This window comes from Drosophila virilis, chromosome 3 (genome assembly GCF_030788295.1).
Source record: "Drosophila virilis strain 15010-1051.87 chromosome 3, Dvir_AGI_RSII-ME, whole genome shotgun sequence".
Taxonomy (NCBI): Eukaryota; Metazoa; Arthropoda; class Insecta; order Diptera; family Drosophilidae; genus Drosophila; species Drosophila virilis.
In genome coordinates this window covers 6,549,346-6,569,048 of record NC_091545.1, presented here as the reverse complement: position 1 = coordinate 6,569,048, position 19,703 = coordinate 6,549,346, and the positions used below count along the sequence as shown (strand labels likewise).

Here is a 19,703-nt window from a genome sequence, read left to right as displayed (position 1 = left end):
TTGCATTACAAAAGGTAAGTACACTAAAAAATTGTAATTTCTTAGCTCAGCAATCCATCAATTTTATACATATGCATATAAAAATATGCCCGAACCCAGCTAAATAAAAAAATGACACAGTTCTTTGATAATTTATATGGTATTTTATATGATATATATATAGTTATATATATTATTAAAGGTTTTAGCGTATGTGTTTGCAGCAGTGCATGTCAAACTGTACGCAACTTACAGTTGGACAAGCTTGGGTGCGTTTAACGTGCAAAAAGAAAACAATTCTTCCAAAGAGAAACCAAGGAATGCGCAAAATTACATACATATATATATATGTGTGTGTGTGTTAATACTACAATTAGTAAACATATATATATAAAGTATATATATATATATATATAGACGAATACGATAATATCAAGGGTTTAGGACTGCCTGCTAGCCAGGCGCCGCCTACATCTATCTAGATATATTGAGTGAGACGATGTCTATGGTTGCGATTGCAGCTGCTGTTTGAGATTCTCGGCGAGCAGCGTTTTGCCCGTCTCCAGCGGCCCAACAATATTGCGCAAACTGTCGATGCTGTTGCGCAATTTGGTGGCCTGAAATTTAGTCGGCAATTTCGGGGAGCCACCAACCGAAGCAAATGCAAAGGCTTTGTACTCCTAAACAGAGAGGGATTAGAGCAAATGTTTCACTTATATATTGGGGTGTATGTTTTATTTGCAGCAGCAACAAATGTTCATAAATCAATCAAATCAACAAAGCAGCAAAGTTAAGGTCAATGTGTAGATAAATCAACTAAATATACACACATATATATATATATAGATATATATATATATATATGGGTATGCATATAAATTCTTCATGTGGGGGCATATAAATAATGCGATGATAAACAATTGGAGCAGGGTCGATGGCAAAGCAGGAGAGTAACAAGGTTGCAGGTATTCGATACAAGAACCCAAATTTTAAAGCCTTTCCAACTGATGGGGTAAACCAATCTAATACTCCAACAACTTAAAAGATAATAATGATATAATGGTAAACAATGCAAAAAGTGGAACTTAAAACTGATTTGACGCTCGAGCGCTTGTCATGTGGGCTTCACTGGGTGGTGTGTCTGATGTTAGGTCAGGTTACCTGATGGGCGCTCGGCGAACTGGCCTCACTGACTGTGGTCGCCGCCTGGCCCGTATACGACTGGAATGTGGCTCCGGGTTGATCGGCGCGCTGAGCGTTGCCGCTGCGCGTGCTCACCTTCTCCTGCAGCGAGTTGAATGTCTTGGAGAGCCAGGGCTGCCAGCTGTTGCGATTGGTTTGCAGTTCGCTGAGTGTGTTGTTCAGCTGATGATTTAAGTCCTGATTCTTGCATTCGGCCTCCACCTGCGCCAGCTTGGCCTGTGCCAGCTCCAGTTCCAGTTCGCGTATGCGCTGTGCAGCGACATTTAGTGGATCCAATGGACCCAGCGGCGGCTCATTCGCATTGCGCAGCGGATGTGGGTGACGTTCTGAGCTGCAGCCTGGCGCCAGCTGTTGCTTGGCATTGTCATTGCCCACATCGATTTGCTGCAAGCAATGCGAGCATTTGGAAACCGTGTGCTGCAAGAAAAGGTAGAAGTCAGTCGAGTTCCAAGCCCCTTGGCCACACACACACACGCACCATAACCTTGCCCAACGTCTCGTTGAGCGTATTCATATCCTGCTCTTGTCGCTGTATGATCTGCTTGTATTCCTGTATAATGCCGGTGTGCTTCTTCTCCTTGTCCACCGCACGCTCGTTGGCGCCAGCCAGCTGTTGGGTCAGTGCCTCAATCTCTGACTGCAGCTTGCGGCGCTCCTCGCCGAAACGATTCTCGTAGATTTGCGCCTCCTTCTCCAGACGCTCCTTGTGCTGTTTCTTTAGCAAAAACTCCTCTTCGTACTGCTTTAACTTTTTGATCTTGCGCTCGCATGCTTGCTTCATGACCTTGCGCGCCTGACTCGAGCTGCGACACTTCTTGGGCAACGTGACCCGGAAATACTTGAGTATGCCTTCGAAATCCAGCTGACGCAGATCTGATTCGCAGATTGACAGCAATGTCACCGCCACCTGAAAGAGTACAGGCAAACCGTCCAGCAGAAATACGTCCAGCACATGGAATACAAAACAGAGCGGAAAACGCGCCGTATAGAGCGTTAGGAACCACTGGGAGGCGTACATGTGCGTCTCAATGCCGCAGGCTGTGAAATGTTCATGCAGCTTGGGCAGCTGATCCTTGATTAGGCGCTCCAGCTGATAGAGTCGCAAATAGAGCACCTCAAAGCCGGCCTTGTAGAGATCACGCAGTCCATAGTCGTACATAAGAGCGACCAGCACGCAGAAGGCATCCTCCTCGGGCATCTTAAACAATTTACATCATTTTATAAACATTTGCAATACAATGGAAGAGAAAACTTAAATACTATGTTGGACAGATAGACCCTCTCTGTGAGGATATTAAAAATCTCTTACTCACATGCAGCAGCAGGCTGGCTGCTATGAAACTGAGGCCCTGGCAGTAGCCCACCTCGCTGTCATGGACGGCATACGCCTTGGATACCTTGAAGAGGGCATCCTGACCGGAGCCGCCGCTCTCCTTGAAACACTTGTGCGCCGGAAAGGTGCGATGTATGTCCCGTTGTATGACTGTCTCGCATTTGGTTTCCTAAAATATACGCACACACATAAATATAAAGCGAGAGTCAGCGCCTTTGCAATAAACCGCACAGCGTCTGTTACTCACTTTGGTGATAAGAATCTTGTACATGTCATTCATTTCCACCTTGCCCTCCACGTTGGCCAGCTTCTGCCAGATCTTTTCGCGCAGTGCCTCCGGTACGCCCAGACGCACCAAGGGCGCCAAGTTTTTGGGTCGTTTCTCGCTGTCCCATTCACGTAAAATGGGATCCCATTCGTCGAGTGTGTCCTGTGAACAATCCTTGGACACTTCACCGGTGCCGCTGAGCAGCGGCTCATCACCATCGCTGCTATAGTCTGTGGGGCAATCATCCTCAATGGAGGCTATGGACGAGCTGCGCACAATGCGCGATAAATTGTTCATGCCCATCTTTAGCAGCGATGCGGAGCCCTGCTGGCCGCTCGGCGGCTCGATGATCTCCTCGGATGGATCAATGCTGTTCACCTTCCAGTTAAGCTCATCGGTGCGTTTGAGATGCAAATAGAAGCGCAACGTCATCGGTCGTTTGGACATAAAGTGATCCATGATGCGCATGTCGCTGGCCGACTGAATAGTTACCGGTGTCTCAATGACAAAGCGCACCGGCTCCTGTATGCCGCGCATTACAATGTCTACGGCTACAGTGAGATTGGTTTTGGACGTTTCCAGATTGAGTTGTTCGAAGGCTTTCTCCTGGGCCTTCCATTCGGCGCGTATGGCATAGGCATTGAGACAAGCGCCCACCGTATCCGGCTCAATGCCCGCGCCCTGTGCCGGCACATAGCCCATGTTCAGCATATCAATTAGATGCATATCCTTCTGCACGACAAGCTTGCCGGGCGCGACAAGCACGCCAAAGCACCGCTCAATGTACAGCGGCTGCAGCACATTCGAGGCCGTCTGCTTGACGGTAATGGACACCTCCTTGTCCGTATTGGCGCGCAGCTTGAAACAGCCGCGATCACGCGGCACAGGCGCATACGAGTTCTTGGCCACCTTCTCGCGTATCTCTAGCGAGACAATAAACTCATAGCCAGCCGTATTTAAGGGATTGCCACTAACATCCGATGTCACCGAGTTGACCATGTCCACGGCCGAGGTCAGGCTGCAGCTCATGCTGGGCGCATAGGTCTGAAAGGCCTTCTGAAAGCAGGCTGCAAAGGTATATATATATATGTACACAAATGTGAATCATATTCGTAACTGTTCATCCTGGCCAACCTACCGCTCACTTGATTCACCGCCTCGGGTATATGGCAACGGAATACATGGCATTGGAACAAAGCATCACCGTGCAGCCACGTGAAGGCAAAGCAGCCATTCTCAGCGGTATCCACGGGCCCGCGATAATACAATATAATGCTCGATATTTCATAGGTGGCTATAATCGTGTTGCTCTCCGCATCGTGCAGACTGAAAGTAACAACAAATAAAAGCTATAATAAATAACAAATAATATCAAGTATAAAAGCCTGTCTTCAGCTGATTTTAAAGACTTAGAAACGAAAGAAATTAACTAATTTGGTTGGCTGGCTCCTAAACCGTCTTCAGGAAAGTTATTCTACAGCTTAGCTTATTAGAGTATAACATTTGAGTAACAGCACGCCACTGAAACTTTTTTCACATATGTTAATGCAAGTAACAGCACGCTGCTAACAACTGTTTAACAGAGTAGATAAATGTTGTTAAAATAACGTTAAAATTGTCAAGTTCTTTGTTTTCTTTGTCACACAAATTAACTTATCACACAAATGTGTCCAACAGCACGTTCCTAAAAGTTGCTCAACATATAAAGAAAGCGCTACAAGAATTTACATTACTTACACGACCAGACCATCGGAACAGTTGGGTATACTGACGGTAATCTTGAGGCCCACCGATTTGGAGCCGCTGTTAAGTTCGCTCATGATGCGAAAAACATCCGTCTCGGACTTGGGCGCATTGATATTGGCAGCGCCCAAATAGGTAACACCAGCGAATATGGTACAGCCCTGATCGATCTCTGAAACTGATGTTTAGATAAAGCTTAGAGCTGGCAGAGTTACAATCTGATGTGCAACTAACCTTCCTCATCGGTGGTATCGCATTTCTCCGGCTTCATGGCATCCTGTTTCTCCTCAATGCACGCCGGACTGGCATCGATGCAGTCATAGAACACCGACTGACCCACGCGATTGTGCTCCGAATTGGAGGCATCCTCGGATTCATCACAGGCTTTGGGCGAGAACAAGCTGCATTTGAAACGCATCTCCGAATCGCCAGCGGCGGCTGTTTGTGTTTTGCGACCAGCGAGTGGCAAAGTCAATGATTTTTGCTGTTGTTGTTGTTGTGATCGCTGCTGCTGCTGCTGCTGCTGCTGGGGCTGTTGCTGTTGGTGACGCGTCTTATCGGCGACAGCTGCAAATGTTAATTGGCAATTATGACAAAGTGCTCTATGGTTAAATATCGTATTGATCTTTTATATTATGCTTTCGGTTTGAATCGTTGCTTTTGTGTAACATTTTCTGTTTGTTATTTGTTGCCATGACAGCGATTGGTATTCAATTTATGCAGCTTGCCCAGATAAGATTGCGCACTGGGCTTACTGAAAGGGCTTTTAAAAGGCGCGTGCGCCCAAATTGGGAACGTAGCAGCGACGTTGTATGTGCACAGTTGGCTTCTGGTAAACAACTGACGACGCGGGGTTTTCTGGCTTTTTCTCCTTATTTTTTTCTCTTGCACTCGCACTATTCAGTTGTTTACGGGTGTGTGTGTGCGTGTGTGTGTCTGTGTGTGTTACTCACCGGCCAGTGCGTTGCGTTCCAGCTGCAGGTCACGCAATGCGTCCGTCATTTCGTGCTGAATGTCGCTGAGATTGCGATTGTGCGCCATGTCCAGTGTGGGCGAACGATCGCCGCAGCTAGCATCGCCGCCGGGCGACAAGGATAACGTGCTCAGCGATTCGTTTACCTTTGCGACAACTGTCGCAGCGGTTGCTGCTGCTGTCGTCGGCGGCGGCGGCTCCAACTGCTCCAAGGGTGTTGTCACATTGCTATCGTTGACAATCTCGTATTCGCCGCTGGTTGTAATCGAGGATTCCGAGGATTTGGTGCTCAAATTGTCATCCATTTTGCAGGGCTCCACCGTGTGTGTGTGTGTGTGTGTTCGTGTGTGCGTGCGTTTGCTTCAAGGTTGTTTTAGTTTCGAGCTGTACGCAGCCACGATTTTCTGGCGATTGTTTATTCGACAAGTTGCTTACGAAATGCGCATTTTCTTGCGGTTAAACAAACGTATTTCTATTTTTATTCAATTTCAATTCAGAGTTCTTTAATTTTCAATGCACCTACACTCCATTGTTTGGCTTGTGCCTTAAATCGATGACGAATCGGTACGTTACTGTTGGGGTTTGTTGGGGGGCGTCAATTGCGCTGCATAATTGTGTGACTGTATGTGTATGTGTGAGTGTGTGTGTGTCGTATGTGTGTGTTGTTTGCTTGACACAAAAACTATACTCTATACGGTAGGGTGGCGCTAATGTCGTATTTGGGGTCAATAGTTTGCCTTCTTTGCGTACTATGTATAGATTTTTGTTTACATATTTTTAGCGTGTTGGTTAACGTTGCGCACTTTTCAGTGTTGGCAGCTGACACAAAAAAAGTACGTCTGTTGTACAACATGCAGACCTGCCACTAGGTTGACAGGACGTTATTTCCTAATACAAAGGATTACGTTTCTTTAACAAAAAATGCTCTGCCGTGTGAACTGAACTTTATTCAAAGAGCGACTTAATTAAAATCAGAGACTGACTTGTGGCAACAGCTGCAACTTTTTATATCCTGTGCCTGGCATACATTCCACATCAACTTGCCTGCGATCCAAAAAAATAATAATAACTAACCAACACAGTTTCGAAACTCTTGCAGCACTGATTGTTATCGATAGTGGCGATAGTTTTACCGCGCTGTCTGACCAAAAAAACGTGCGCGTGCTGCATTTCGTTGTAATATTTATTTTAATTATTTCCCAAATTTCTGTTCGCTGTCAGACAATATTCAAATTTCAACGAAATGTGGCCGCGTTTTGGCATTAAAATTGGTAACAGCACAATGTGCATTGCTTACGTAAGATCCGATGGCAAGGCAGAAGTTATTGCTAACAAGCAGGGCGACCGCGTCTCGCAGGCATGTTTGCTGTGGAACGGCGACTCGGAGACCGAATGCGGCCTGACGGCCAAACAAAAGATGGCCACACGACCTAAACAGGCGGTGGCGCACAGTTTCCAGCTGTTGCAGCCAGAGGCGGAGCTCAGCGAGGACAAGCTGGCCAATGCGCTGAAGGAAGTGCCCTGTGAATATGACAAGGAGGCCTTTGTGTTTCGCATGGAACACACAGTGCCAGCGGACCGAGATGATCAGGACGATACGATAGTCACAAAAGAGATGAGCGCATTTGAGGTCACCGTCGAGCTGCTGCGCGCCGAACTGGAACTGGCGCGACAATATCACACGGATACCGAACATTCGCCCATTGCGGTGCTCTCCATACCCAGCTACTATCCGGCACAGTCATTTAAGCTGCTCTCAGATGCTGCCAAAGCGGCTGGTTTTCATGTGGCGCAAATAATTGCAGAGCCCACAGCTGCCGTGCTGTGCTATAAAATTGGCGAGGAGCAGACGGAGCAGCCGGAGCGGGAGCGTCAGCATGTGCTGACCATCAAATGCGGTGGATTGTACAGCGATTTTGCCCTGTATGCCGTGCAGAATGGCTACTTCATTGAGCTGGCCACCTTTGGACCGTTTCCGATTGGCGGCCGCCAGTTCACCGAGGCGCTGGTGCAGTTCATCTGCGAAGAGTTCAAGCGCAAGTACAAACTGGATCCGCACGAGTCACGTCGTTCGCTGGCCAAAATACGCACCGCTGCGGCCAATTGCAAACATATACTGACAACGCTGCCATCCACGCAGCTGTACATAGATTCGCTAATGGATGGCGTCGATTTCAATGCGCAAATGTCGCGCGCACGCTTCGAGAGCCTCATCCAGCCGGTGATCAATGGATTTATGCAGCAGCTCGGCGAGTGCGTGGAACGCGCACAGCAGGAGCACCCAGAGCTGAAGCGCATCGATGATATTGTGCTGCTGGGCGCCACCATGCAAATACCAAAACTTCAGGCGGCTGTGGCGGCACGCTATCCGGATGCGAAGCTGCACAACAGTCACTCGACGGACGAGGTTGTGGCCATTGGCTGTGCGCGCCAGGCGGTGTTTCTGCTCGATCCATTGCAGGCACAGCTGCAAAAGGCCGACGACTGCGTGCTGGTCGAGGATGATTTGTACATATGGCATGGCAACGATGAGACCAATGCTAAACTGGTGCTAAGCAAAGGCAGCATATTGCCGGCCAAGATCAAAGTCTCGCTGCCGCAGTCTGGTGAGGGTGATGCCATTGATGCCCTGGCCTCGTTCAAGCTGCGCACCGGACAGAGCGAAATAATGGCACATCTGCCAGATACGACGCCGACCATAGACGACGGTCTGTTTCAGCTGGAGGTGGAGGTAGATTGGGATGACAAGGATGGTAATATAGTGCCATTGGTGCGACTGCGTTGCATGTGAACTCAATCATTTAGTCTATTTATTGTTGGTAGCCTAATACTTATAATACGACGAGTTTATAATAAATTCAAAAGCTTCAATCAATTATGCTGTGAATTGTTTCTTTGATGCTGCCTTAAAAATCCATCGATTTGGTCTTAAAATTACGCTCCAGTTTACGCAGAAACTCCTCAAATACGACCACACCCTTGAACATGCTGGTCTTTTTGTAATCCTTGATGCGACTCTTGTCCTCGGGCGCCTCCATATAGCTTTTCGTCTTGTCATCGTATGCGTTTATCTCCTGCAGCAGCTGTGAGATGGTGGGCACCGTTGTCGGATCAAACTTGGCCACGGCGCTGACACTAAAGGGTATGCACACCTTGCCCGTGGCCGGATGTATGCAGAAGGGCGCCTTAAGCAAGTGATTGAAGCCCTTGGTTACATTGATATCCAGCCGGGGATAGAGCAGGCACAGCTGCACCTCCTGCACAATATGCTTCAGTTTGCGACTCCAGACATTGGCTGCGCTGGTACGCATCGAGTTCGCATAGCGCACAAAGCTGTCCCAGACGAGCTTCGAGTGGGCGCCATCCTCGTGTTGCTTCTGCAGATACGACTCCAAATCGTTGCGTGCCGCCTCATCGCTCACCATTTGCAGCAGCCTATTAACGCCCTTGGGCGTGCCGAACAGATTCTGATCCTCCAGCACAATCTCCTCAAACATGGGCTCCAAAATCTTTAAGGCACGCCGCAAACTATGATGCGTACGATCGCCCATCTGAACGCGTGCCGTATTATTCGTGTAGGTGAGTATGTTCAGGTACTCGGCGACAGCTGCACGTGCTCGGGCGTCCAGATGACGCGCCGTGTGATCGCACACCCAGCAATGTATGCCACGACGGCCGGAGAATATCCAGAGCATGTGCTCGAAGCCGAAATCCTCGCGTAGGGCAGCATCAAGAACGCGTGCCGCTAGCATCATAAATTTCCAGCATTTGAGGCAAATCTCCGCACCGGAGCAACAGTTGCGTATATCATCGTAGTCCGTAGCATCGATATCAAAGACCAATTCACGCTGTACGGGCGTCAATCCACCAGCCACAGTGCGAAAGTTCTTCGGTCTGGTGTTCATCACGGGTCCAATATCGATTTTATAGGGATTACGCGAACAGATCTCTTTCTCCAGCTCCGCTTGGGTCTCAAAGCACAAGTAGCGTATGTAGATATCATCTTGCAAAGTGAATGAAATCTCCCGATTGACAAATATATTATCCTCCGCTGCAAATTGAAAAAGGTTAGCATAACTCCCAGCTAATAAATGGATGGCACTTACAGTGTCCATAGTTTAGCCAGCGATAGAAGGGCTCGTGTGGAAAGAGGCGTCTGTAATAAACGGGCAGCATATCCGGTAATATGCTAGCATCATAGACGGGTGCTTTTGATTCCTGCGGCGCCTGCGGCTGAGATTCCTGATCTGCGTTCTGCTCCGGCATTTTGAGCTGTTCTATAATTCACAAATTAAATATATATATATATATATATATATATGAGGACATTCATATTACCACAAAACTAGTTGAGTACAGACATATCAAGAAGATCATTAAAATCTGTAGAGCTTACTTATTTGACTTTATGAAAATCGCATAGAGAGGCGATACTTGTAATAGGAAGTGCGCGTAAGCGTGTATAAAAGAGTTTGGATTAAAATTTTTGGGTATTGTGAGAAACAGAAAATATATTCATAGCTTATGTATCCAAGATATGTAATTATTTATAATAATAGAAATGCGTTGTAGAAGAGTAGTAAATTAAACTACGTCTGAGAATCTACATACTGGGTACCTTCGACTCTCAGAGACCATAATCGACGTATACATACAAACGGTTGGAAGTGTACGTGTTGTCTATAAAGTAAATGCTTAATATTTGTGTGTACAACAAACATTTAATGGCGATAAGAAAACTACTTGTAATTCTTTTTTGTCGAAACCTTATTGCTATATTTATACATATTTTTTTGATGATTTTTTTTTTGTTTTGTTTCTTTTTTAAAGAGAAATACACGTTTTGAGCTTAAAATATTTAGATATTTTAACGACATGCAATTAAAAAATACGCAGCTAATTAATTGTCAGTAATGAATCGAGTCAAGTTGGGTCGAGTTAACACAATGGAATTATAGAACCGCGAAAGGAATATGGTCAGTGAGTCTGATAAATTTGCTTAGCGACTATATAGAAATTCTATATATGTATATATATATATATATATATAATTAAGTTTTACACGTTAGGTTACTATAAAAAAATATATTTCAATTTATTATTTTCACTTAACGGCTACTTTTGTTGAGTACATTCAGATTTGCTTCCCGAATATGAACTGATTTATCTAACTGTTGCGGTCGCTTAGCAAACTTCGCTTTGAGAGAGTTTGAGTCAAAATTGAGTGAAGTTTGAGCTGCGTCAGCAATTATGCGTGGGATAGTACTCTGATGGGAACATTGACAGTGGCGTGATATTTAGGGTGAATTGTTTATGTCTACCAAAGGGGGACAGTTTGATCTTGACCAATGTCGATGTTATCACCAGGCTCTTTGTTTACAATATTAGAAATGTTTATAATTGTGCTTATGCTTATGTGCTAAGTTATGTTAAAGGGTGGGTGCGACTATGGATATGTCACTCCCCCAACCATTAGAAAAGTGCCTGTCCTCAGGTGTTTAAGTTTGGATATAGTGTAACATTTTCTTCTTTTAGAATTGGTATATCTCCTATTATTGTAGGTGTTTCTTCTACTTTGGGTTTTTTATATTTTATAATTAATTTCTTAGGTATGCTTTTGAACTTATATGTCAAATACAGTGTTAAACTTATTAATATGATTACAAATATGGTTATTGTAATTATCTGGAATACATTGTTAAATTTTGTATGTGCATTTATAATTTGTTTCGTTTGTACAAACGAAAGTGGTTCTAATTTTATAACATCATTGCTTACGTAAATGCTTTGAGTATAATCTAACATATTGTTTGAAATTGAAATTTCATTAATTTGCAATGAACAATTAAAGATTTTTATTATATTGTTTCCTTCTATTGTTATTTCGTTATTTATACAATTATGGTTTAATATAGTTTTTGGTAAATTCCAAGTTAAAATTATATTTGGTTCTATGTAGTTGATTTGAAAATTTTGCAAAATTTTAGTATAACTACATTCTGATGTTATTTGGTTTAAAATTCCTGTTAAACATTCATTATTAATTAATTTTTTTGTTTCTCTGCTATAAACTTTTTTATCTTGGGTAAAATATTTTTCATGAGCTATTTCTGTCAAAATATTATTATTTTCATCCGGGTATGGAATTATTTCGAATACCGGGCTTTTTATTATTTCTCGAGGAATATGGGATATTATCAGTATTTCGTTTGTATCTGATTTAAACCAAGTGGAAGTTTTTGTATTCAACAATTTCTCAGAATTAACATGCAACAAATAGTCATGTTTTAGTAATTTTGGGTTAAAAATTCCTAATCTTGTGAGCTGCATTCCCATCTCAATGTCTTCTATATATTCTGTAAAGTGTTGTAAGTTAAATATAAGGATATCTAATTTCTTTCCTTTTTGTTTCTCTTGATCTAGTTCGTTCATGATTTCTATTCCTTTGTTTATAGCTTCTATTATGTAATTTAATTCGTTAACCTGAACGCTGTTTTCTGCTAAGTTGCTTATTTTTTGTTCAATTTCTGCTTTGTCTTCTTGATTTAATGTTCCAAATAAGTATTTATATGCTGTTCCTACTATGTTAACTAAACCTCTTTTGCTACGTTTGGCTATTTTTAAGCCGTTTATTTCTCTGTTTAATTTCTCTACTAGGTATTCGATTTGTATAAGGTTATTGAATTCTTTACTTTGTTCAATTAAATTGTTAAAAGTTTCTTCGGTTTTTGTTATATTAACCGTTAAACAGTGGAATTCGTAATCTGTCGGAATGTCTATGGTTCCTGTTTTAAATATGAGATATCCGTTATGGGCTTTGATAGGATTAATTTCAATACTCTGTGCATTTATATGGTTTACAGTTATTGATAGTAATATTATAATAATTAATTTAAGCTGGTGCTTGTATGTTTTGATCGCTGTCTGTTGTTGACCTGTAATTGTTATATTTGCTTTGATTAGTCTTCTTTTTCTTTTTGAATTTGGTTTTGTAATGTGTTATTTTCCTGCCTCTGTTAGTTTCCTCAAAATGTTTGTCGTCGATTTGTCTTAGTTCTCCTGTTTTCTTGAACGGGGTTGTCGTCTTTGATTTAACTAACGGTGAGTGTTTGTATCTAGTGTCAATTTCATAATTTGTTCGTTTTTTGTTGAGGTTATTTATTAGTTTTTCTTTATTAGCTTGAGTGTCATACTCTGGTGTACCTGCATATATGAATATGTCCGCTGGTGTTCTGTTAGTCGTTTTGTGCTTTGTTTTATGATTGTACGTGTAGAGTATAGTTTCAAATTTTGTAAGTTTATTTTCGACGTCTGAGTCGCTGTTAATGATTCTTAGTTTTTCGTTAACTGTCTTATGAAATCGTTCTACGTCGGATATACCATTTTTACTAGTGGTTATATTAATATTTACTGCTTCTGATTTTAGCCATAATTGTAAAGCTGTACACATAAAAGCTGAGTCTTTGTCTGCCTTTATTTCGATGGGTTTACCCATTTGGTTGAACACTTGTAATATAGCTCGTTTGGTTTCTAGCCAGTCTCTACTTTTTATTTCTATTAATGATGCAAATTTTGAATAGATATCAATGCAAGATAAAAATTGTTTATCTCCTACTATGTAAAAATCCATTACATATTTTTCTCGGATATTAGCGATTTCCGGAGTTATTTCGAAAGTTAATTTTGTATCTCTGTGTTCTGTTTTTGCGATGTTGCAAATCTCACATTCATTTATTAGATTTTGAATTAAATTTTGATAATCTGGGAAATAGTGGGTTTCTTTGAACCAATTGATAGTTTTTTCAATTCCTGGGTGTAATAATTCTTTGTGCTTTTTTAATATTAATTCTTTGAATTCTGCGTATGTTTGAAGGTCTATTAATTTTGTACTAGTTTTCATTGCCTTTGTTGAATTATTCGGACTTATTATTTCTAAGTAGGCTTCTTGAAAAATTGGAAAATCTGCTTCGTTGTGGAAGTATAGCACACTTTTCTTTGTGCATAAGTATTCTTTTATTAATTCTTTGGCATGCGTATTAGTCATGTCTTTGTACGTAATTTTTATGTTGGTTTTGTGAAAGTAATTCGTAACTTTTGTTTCGTTCTCGGTTCCTTTTTCAAATTCTATTTGTCGATTATAATAATTAAGTGGTCTTTCTGTGATTTGTAAATGGTTACTGTTGTCTTCTTGAGCACTATGTATTGTTGCTCTTGTGCTAATTGTATCTTCGCCTAAGAAGTTTTCGTTTAATTGAATTCTGGACAGAGCATCTGCCACATAATTTTCTTTTCCTGGGACGTATTTAATTTGGAAATCAAACTCATTTAGCTTGATCTTCCACCTTTGTAATTTCATGTTAGGTTCTTTCATATTATTTAACCAGACGAGTGGTCTGTGATCACTAAGGATTTGAAATTGTCGACCAAAGAGATAGGACCTAAAGTATTTAGTGGCCCAAACGATTGCTAATAATTCTTTTTCAATCGTTGAATAATTTAACTCATGCTCGTTGAGAGTTCTACTTGCATAGCATATAGGCTTATGCTCTTGCGAAAGGACGGCCCCTATTGCCATATTACTCGCGTCTGTAGTTAATGAAAATGGTTTTTCGAAGTTAGGGTATATTAAAATTGGGTCGGATGTTATGAGTACTTTTAGCTTTTCAAACGCTAGTTCGTAGTCTCTGTCTTTTATATTGATTTTTGCTCCTTTTTTTAATTTAAGTGTTAATGGTTTTACTATATTAGCGAAATTTGGTATAAATTTCCTATAGAAACCACATAATCCTAGAAATGATTTAATTTCTTTTGGGGTTTTTGGAATTGGGAATTTGACAATTGCTTGTATCTTGTTGGGATTTGGTTTTATACCCTCAGTTGTGATTATGTGACCGAGAAATTCAGTTTCTTTTCTCATAAACTCGCATTTATCCAACTGTAGTTTTAAGTTAGCTTCTCTAAGCTTCTTAAATACCTTTTGTAGCGACAAAATGTGTTCCTCCAATGAAGTGGAAAAAATAATAATGTCGTCTAAGTAGACCAGACAATCCTTAAAAATTAAATCTTCTAAGAGATTGTTCATACAACGTTGGAACGTTGCAGGTGCATTCTTAAGACCGAATGGCATGCGAGTGTACTCGTAATGGCCATGTTTAGTCGAAAATGCGGTCTTGGGTATTGAACCAGGATCCATTTGGATTTGGTGGAAGCCTTTGGCTAGATCAATGGTTGTGAAATATTGACATTTTCCAAGTTTGTCTAATATTTCATCCATGATCGGGATAGGGTATTTATCATTAATAGTTAGTTCATTGAGATTGCGGTAATCTATGACTAACCGGAACTTTTGCTTTCCAGATGCATCGTTTTTCTTTGGAACGATTATTACTGGTGAGCAGTAAGGGGATTTGGATTTACGTATGATATTTTGTTTTATCATATCGCTTATTTGTTTATTTACTTCCTCATCGTATATTTGAGGATATTTGTATGGACGCTTGTAAATTGGGTCCTCATGTTTTGTTAGAATTTTGTGTTTAATTGTACTAGTGAAAGTCAAATTGTCACCTTCATGGTACTGGATATCACGAAATTCATGTAAAACTTTTTTTATTTTTTCTTTTTCTTCTGAGTTTAGGTGCTCTAGCCTAAACTCATTGTTTTCTATTAATTCATTATTAATAGCGAAGTTAAATGGTCTGTCCTCTGTTGAGGGTGGATCAAGGCACTCTTGTGCGGTCATGTCCTCTTCGACCTCTTCGTCGTTATATCTAAAACAAAAGTTAAATTCTCCTAAGGTTACGGATCCTTGTGCATAGTCTATTTTTGCTTGACATGCCTCAAGGTATTCTCTCCCAATCAGAACATCATAATGCTCTGAGAAGTCGTGAATATAGAATTTTTGTTTGCTCGGACAAATTTTGCTTGCTCCTAATCGTATACTTTGTTTTAATTCAATAACACCATTTATGGTGTGAACCTTTAATGTTTCGTTGTAAACTGGAAAATTTAAGCGGTTAGTTTTCATTAGATTAATGGTTGAACCTGTGTCGATGACACATTTTAGAACTTCGTCATTCATAATCAATTTTATGAATGGATTTCTTCTGTTTGTTCCGAGGCTTGCTGATGAAAATTTTCGGATGTATCCATTTTCATCTGCCCACTGTTACTATCTCTTTGACGTTTAGTCGGAGGGTTTGGTGCATTCAAGCGTGAATGGGACTGATTTTGGTAGTTTAAGGGATTTTGGTATCTACCTTGACTTAATTTCTGTTGGAACTCGTGGTGAGCTTTCTGATTGTCTTCGGACTTATTATGCTGTTTATTTTGTGCGTGATAACTCTGATTCGTGTTGGAATAGCCACTTGAAATGGTGGTTGGGTTAGCATTTTGCTGATAATTTCCCATGTTCCTACGATTGTTATTTGGATTTCCCTGAACATTATTATTTTTAGGTTTTTCAGTAACGCTATTTTCATATAATCCCTCTCTTTGAGCTACTTGCTTTAGTTTTTGTGTCGACGTAATGTCGTGTCTGGCTAACATCATGAAAAGCCTATCTGGTAATTTTTTTGTAATAACATCTTTGATTGTGTTATTCATAGCATTTGTATAAAGGGTTGTATTGCTAGGTATATTTTCTAGTGCTAACTTATTTAAAATAACAAAAGATTTATTCTCGAGCTCCTCGATGAACTTACGGACGTTTCCTTGGTAATTCGTGTTGTATAAGCGTCGAAGGAGTTCTTCAAATGGTGTCTGCACTTTGTATTCTTCAATCAATGCGTTTCTCAGCTCCTGCCAAGTGTTGGCTGCTGTCCTTTGTGATATTCTCTGAGCATCTCCTGTGACTTGCAATTCGATGGCTCCGTATAAGATGCTATGTTGTCTAACATCTCGGGTTGGATACAGGTGTAGGATGTAATCTATCCTTTTAATGAAGGCGTTTAGTTGATCCGTTGATCCGTCAAAGCTTGGCACCTGTCTAAGTTGTGAAAGGGCCTGGTTGAGGTGTTGTTCTGATAATTCCATTGTCATCTTGGTGTAATACACTTTTTTTGAATAGTTTTGAGTTTGTAGGTTTGAACTTTATTGTTCTTTGATTTTGCACTTTTATTTTAAGTTAAAGTTTGTGATGGATTATTGTGTAAATGTTTTTTTTTTTTTTTGTGTGTGTGTCTTAAAAAGACTCAGTAATAACGTATTGCAGGGATCAAACGATATGCAAAGCCAGTCGTTATTAACTGTAGTAGCTTTATTGCCCAAAGGGTCAATATTATTAAGCTACTAATGACCCGAAGGTTCTTGTGCGGATACGTATTCGAGAAAATTTTTATTACACTCCGACAACACTTTCGGTCGCGATTGTGCGTTAGATCTGGGAATTAATTATCCTTTAGCGATCTTTAATTTTTCCCGACGTATCCTACCGGCTGCGCCAATTAAGTTTTGCACGTTAGGTTACTATAAAAAAATATATTTCAATTTATTATTTTCACTTAACGGCTACTTTTGTTGAGTACATTCAGATTTGCTTCCCGAATATGAACTGATTTATCTAACTGTTGCGGTCGCTTAGCAAACTTCGCTTTGAGAGAGTTTGAGTCAAAATTGAGTGAAGTTTGAGCTGCGTCAGCAATTATGCGTGGGATAGTACTCTGATGGGAACATTGACAGTGGCGTGATATTTAGGGTGAATTGTTTATGTCTACCAAAGGGGGACAGTTTGATCTTGACCAATGTCGATGTTATCACCAGGCTCTTTGTTTACAATATTAGAAATGTTTATAATTGTGCTTATGCTTATGTGCTAAGTTATGTTAAAGGGTGGGTGCGACTATGGATATGTCACTATATATATTACTATATATAATCGTAATGTAACTACTAATCGTTTAAAGTCTAGGTTAGATCATTTTGTTGTTGTTGCTTAAAGTTAGGTTCATTAAGCGTCACAGAGCCCACACGACCACAATCAAACACGCACGCACACGCACACAGATACAGATACAGACACAAATACAGCCAGGACAACAGCCAGCTGCTGTTTTAGGCGACAGTCAGGCGAATGTCCTGCATTTTATGCTGCTGCCAGGAATGCGCCGGCTGTCGTGGCGGTGCCGTATTATACAGCGTTACGGAGGCGATGTGATTGTTGGGCATCACCTCGAATATCAGATCCTGATAGCCATAGCAAAAGGTCGAGCCAAAGGGATTCGCTGTATTCGTCGAGCTGGCGCGATGCAACACCACCGGACGCTCTGATGTGGCCAGCGAGCCACTTATTTCATCCCATTTGGTGTAGGCAGTTATATTGACATGATCATGCTTGCTCTCGCTTTCGCCAGGCTGATGATCCGTCTCCAGCTGGAACTGGAACTCACAGCGATGATACATATTGAAATTAAAATGGCCCGGATAATTGGTGTGCAGTATGAACTTTTTGCAGGTCTGGGTGCGAGCGTCGAACAACACATCGATGCCCAGGGTGAAATAGTTAAAGAATATATCGCTACGTTTGCTCTGCACCTGGCGATTGACGCTCGAGCTGTGTATCTTCATTTTGTCCTCGCTCTTGAAGAAGATGCGATTGGGTGCGCCCAAATTGGTGGCCACATCCTCACAGCTATCGCCAAAGAGCAGCTCACGCGTAAAGCACTGACGGCGTGGCTCCAAGGCGCGACCCGAACCCTCCGTGAAGAGCTTCAGTTTCAGGCCCTTGGTGTGGCCATATGAGGTGCGCAGCACGGTGGCCGACTCCAAATACAATTGTCTATGATAGCAGGCCAATGGCAGTGAAGGCGCACGATTTTCAGCAACATTGCTGCCCGCATACAGTGACATTTTTGATACCACTGGCGAGGCGCCATTTAGAAAGACCAGCGAGCCCAGGCCATGGGCATAGCCTGAGTGCAATTTGCTGTCCACGGGAAAATAGAAGCTCAGTCCACGGAAGTGCAGCGCAAAGAGCTGCTTGGCCGCATCGTAGACGCCCGGATGGGTGGCGCCAAATGAATGCTCGATTTGCTCTATGCTGGGCAACACTTCGGGTGAATTGAAATAGACGCCGCAGTATTTCAGCTTTGCCAGCTTCATGTTGAACACTTCGATGGTTTTCAGGCGCTGCACAACCGGATCAAAGATCAAACGTAGTCCATCCTGTGGCAGATTTATGATGATGTCCACGCCCAGCGGATTGGTGTCGGAGTAGAGCACTTGTACGCCTTTTATGATGCCCACCTGTGATTGTATGATGGCTATGGCCTGAGAGAAGTGCATGCCCAGCACAAATTCCCAGGCATCGCAGCCTAGTGAGATCTCTGGCACAATTTCCAGGTCGAGCATATTCTGTGCAAAATGTTGTGTTTTGTTTTTTTGTTGTTTATTATATGTAATATTTATTTTTACTTTTGCCACCTTACTGACCTTGATATGTGAAATCAGCTGCGACCCACGAAAATATGCGCAATTTCGTGTTGTTTTTTTGTTATTGTTTTGTCTTGTTATTTGTTCAAGTCCGTTGTTTCTTCTCCGCCCCTGTTTCGTGTTGTTGCTGTTTGCTGTAGTCGCTGCTTCTGCTATTATTCTCGCTTCAATTTTGCACGTCTAATTATTTGGTTGCGTAAACGTGTAATTTTAGGCGTTTTGCAATTTATTATACAGCTTAGCGTATTTTCTAAAGAATATTGTCGATTTCTAATACACACTCCGAACAAAGGCAAAAAAAAAGGCAAATGCGCAGCAGAAATACAAATGTAATGTAATAACAAAGTTGAAGTGTTGCCAGATCGGGCGAACAGCTGATTTTGCAAAATTTGTGAAATTATGCTAAAACTACTTAATAATTACATGCAAGCTTATGAATTTGAATATTATTGACTAATTTATGCAGAAACTTATGTTAACAAGTCAACAAATGGGTTAACTTTATTTTTAATAAGTTTGACTGCTTGCAGGTGGCAACGTTCACTTAGAACGCAACAGCTGAGTTAAGCAGCTGCACAGTCATTTTTGGCGCGCTTTTTCTTAATTGTTTACGCTTACCTTTTGTTTTTATTTGGATTGATCTTGGGGTGCCAACAATTTCCAGACAATTTCTATCGCTTATACTTTCGAGTTATGCACTTTATTTAATTGAAATCAATAAATATACGCTTAATTATTAATATTACAACGACGTCGAAACCACGCACTGCGCTCAC

At 41.7% G+C, this 19,703-nt stretch overlaps 4 protein-coding genes across 5 annotated transcripts; 1 reads left to right on the top strand and 3 right to left on the bottom strand.

Moving 5' to 3' along the window:
* Window positions 1-158: 158 nt before the first annotated feature.
* On the bottom strand, window positions 159-6,284 carry GAPcenA (GTPase activating protein and centrosome-associated). The gene is made up of 9 exons (XM_002046558.4): window positions 5,480-6,284; window positions 4,761-5,093; window positions 4,521-4,704; window positions 3,922-4,109; window positions 2,763-3,850; window positions 2,496-2,684; window positions 1,661-2,380; window positions 1,141-1,599; window positions 159-659 (listed from the first exon to the last, which is right to left on the bottom strand). Exons 1-9 carry the CDS (start codon window positions 5,802-5,804, stop codon window positions 483-485), a joined length of 3,663 nt encoding a protein of 1,220 aa, XP_002046594.1. The 5' UTR covers window positions 5,805-6,284; the 3' UTR covers window positions 159-482.
* Window positions 6,285-6,608: 324 nt separating this feature from the next.
* On the top strand, window positions 6,609-8,374 carry LOC6624712 (heat shock 70 kDa protein 14). Its single transcript, XM_002046557.4, has one exon. The coding sequence runs from the start codon at window positions 6,743-6,745 to the stop codon at window positions 8,288-8,290; it is 1,548 nt and encodes a 515-aa protein (XP_002046593.1). The 5' UTR covers window positions 6,609-6,742; the 3' UTR covers window positions 8,291-8,374.
* Window positions 8,288-19,687, bottom strand: Prim1 (DNA primase small subunit). 2 transcript variants are annotated; one of them, XM_002046556.4, is made up of 3 exons: window positions 19,546-19,687; window positions 9,606-9,776; window positions 8,288-9,550 (listed from the first exon to the last, which is right to left on the bottom strand). In XM_002046556.4, exons 2-3 carry the CDS (start codon window positions 9,763-9,765, stop codon window positions 8,406-8,408), a joined length of 1,305 nt encoding a protein of 434 aa, XP_002046592.1. In that variant the 5' UTR covers window positions 9,766-9,776; window positions 19,546-19,687; the 3' UTR covers window positions 8,288-8,405. The 2 variants fall into 2 exon arrangements, with proteins under 2 accessions (XP_002046592.1, XP_070063904.1); XM_070207803.1 differs by lacking the exon at window positions 19,546-19,687 and adding an exon at window positions 16,203-17,400.
* Window positions 17,542-19,251, bottom strand: LOC6624647 (PHAF1 protein CG7083). The gene is made up of 2 exons (XM_002046555.4): window positions 18,928-19,251; window positions 17,542-18,849 (listed from the first exon to the last, which is right to left on the bottom strand). Exon 2 carries the CDS (start codon window positions 18,844-18,846, stop codon window positions 17,551-17,553), a length of 1,296 nt encoding a protein of 431 aa, XP_002046591.1. The 5' UTR covers window positions 18,847-18,849; window positions 18,928-19,251; the 3' UTR covers window positions 17,542-17,550.
* Window positions 19,688-19,703: the final 16 nt, after the last annotated feature.

What these genes read in the sequence shown, in the direction of transcription:
- LOC6624647 (XM_002046555.4), bottom strand. Translation starts at nt 18,846, where the DNA reads ATGCTCGACCTGGAAATTGTGCCAGAGATCTCACTAGGCTGCGATGCC.
- LOC6624712 (XM_002046557.4), top strand. Translation starts at nt 6,743, where the DNA reads ATGTGGCCGCGTTTTGGCATTAAAATTGGTAACAGCACAATGTGCATT.
- GAPcenA (XM_002046558.4), bottom strand. Translation starts at nt 5,804, where the DNA reads ATGGATGACAATTTGAGCACCAAATCCTCGGAATCCTCGATTACAACC. An exon ending in GGAACGCAACGCACTGGCCG is followed by an intron (nt 5,094 to 5,479) that starts GTGAGTAACACA and finishes TAACATTTGCAG; the next exon opens with CTGTCGCCGATAAGACGCGT. An exon ending in ACAAGATTCTTATCACCAAA is followed by an intron (nt 2,685 to 2,762) that starts GTGAGTAACAGA and finishes CGTATATTTTAG; the next exon opens with GAAACCAAATGCGAGACAGT.
- Prim1 (XM_070207803.1), bottom strand. Translation starts at nt 16,539, where the DNA reads ATGACAATGGAATTATCAGAACAACACCTCAACCAGGCCCTTTCACAA. An exon ending in GAATTACCAAGGAAACGTCC is followed by an intron (nt 9,777 to 16,202) that starts GTAAGTTCATCG and finishes TGTGAATTATAG; the next exon opens with AACAGCTCAAAATGCCGGAG. An exon ending in CTGGCTAAACTATGGACACT is followed by an intron (nt 9,551 to 9,605) that starts GTAAGTGCCATC and finishes TTCAATTTGCAG; the next exon opens with CGGAGGATAATATATTTGTC.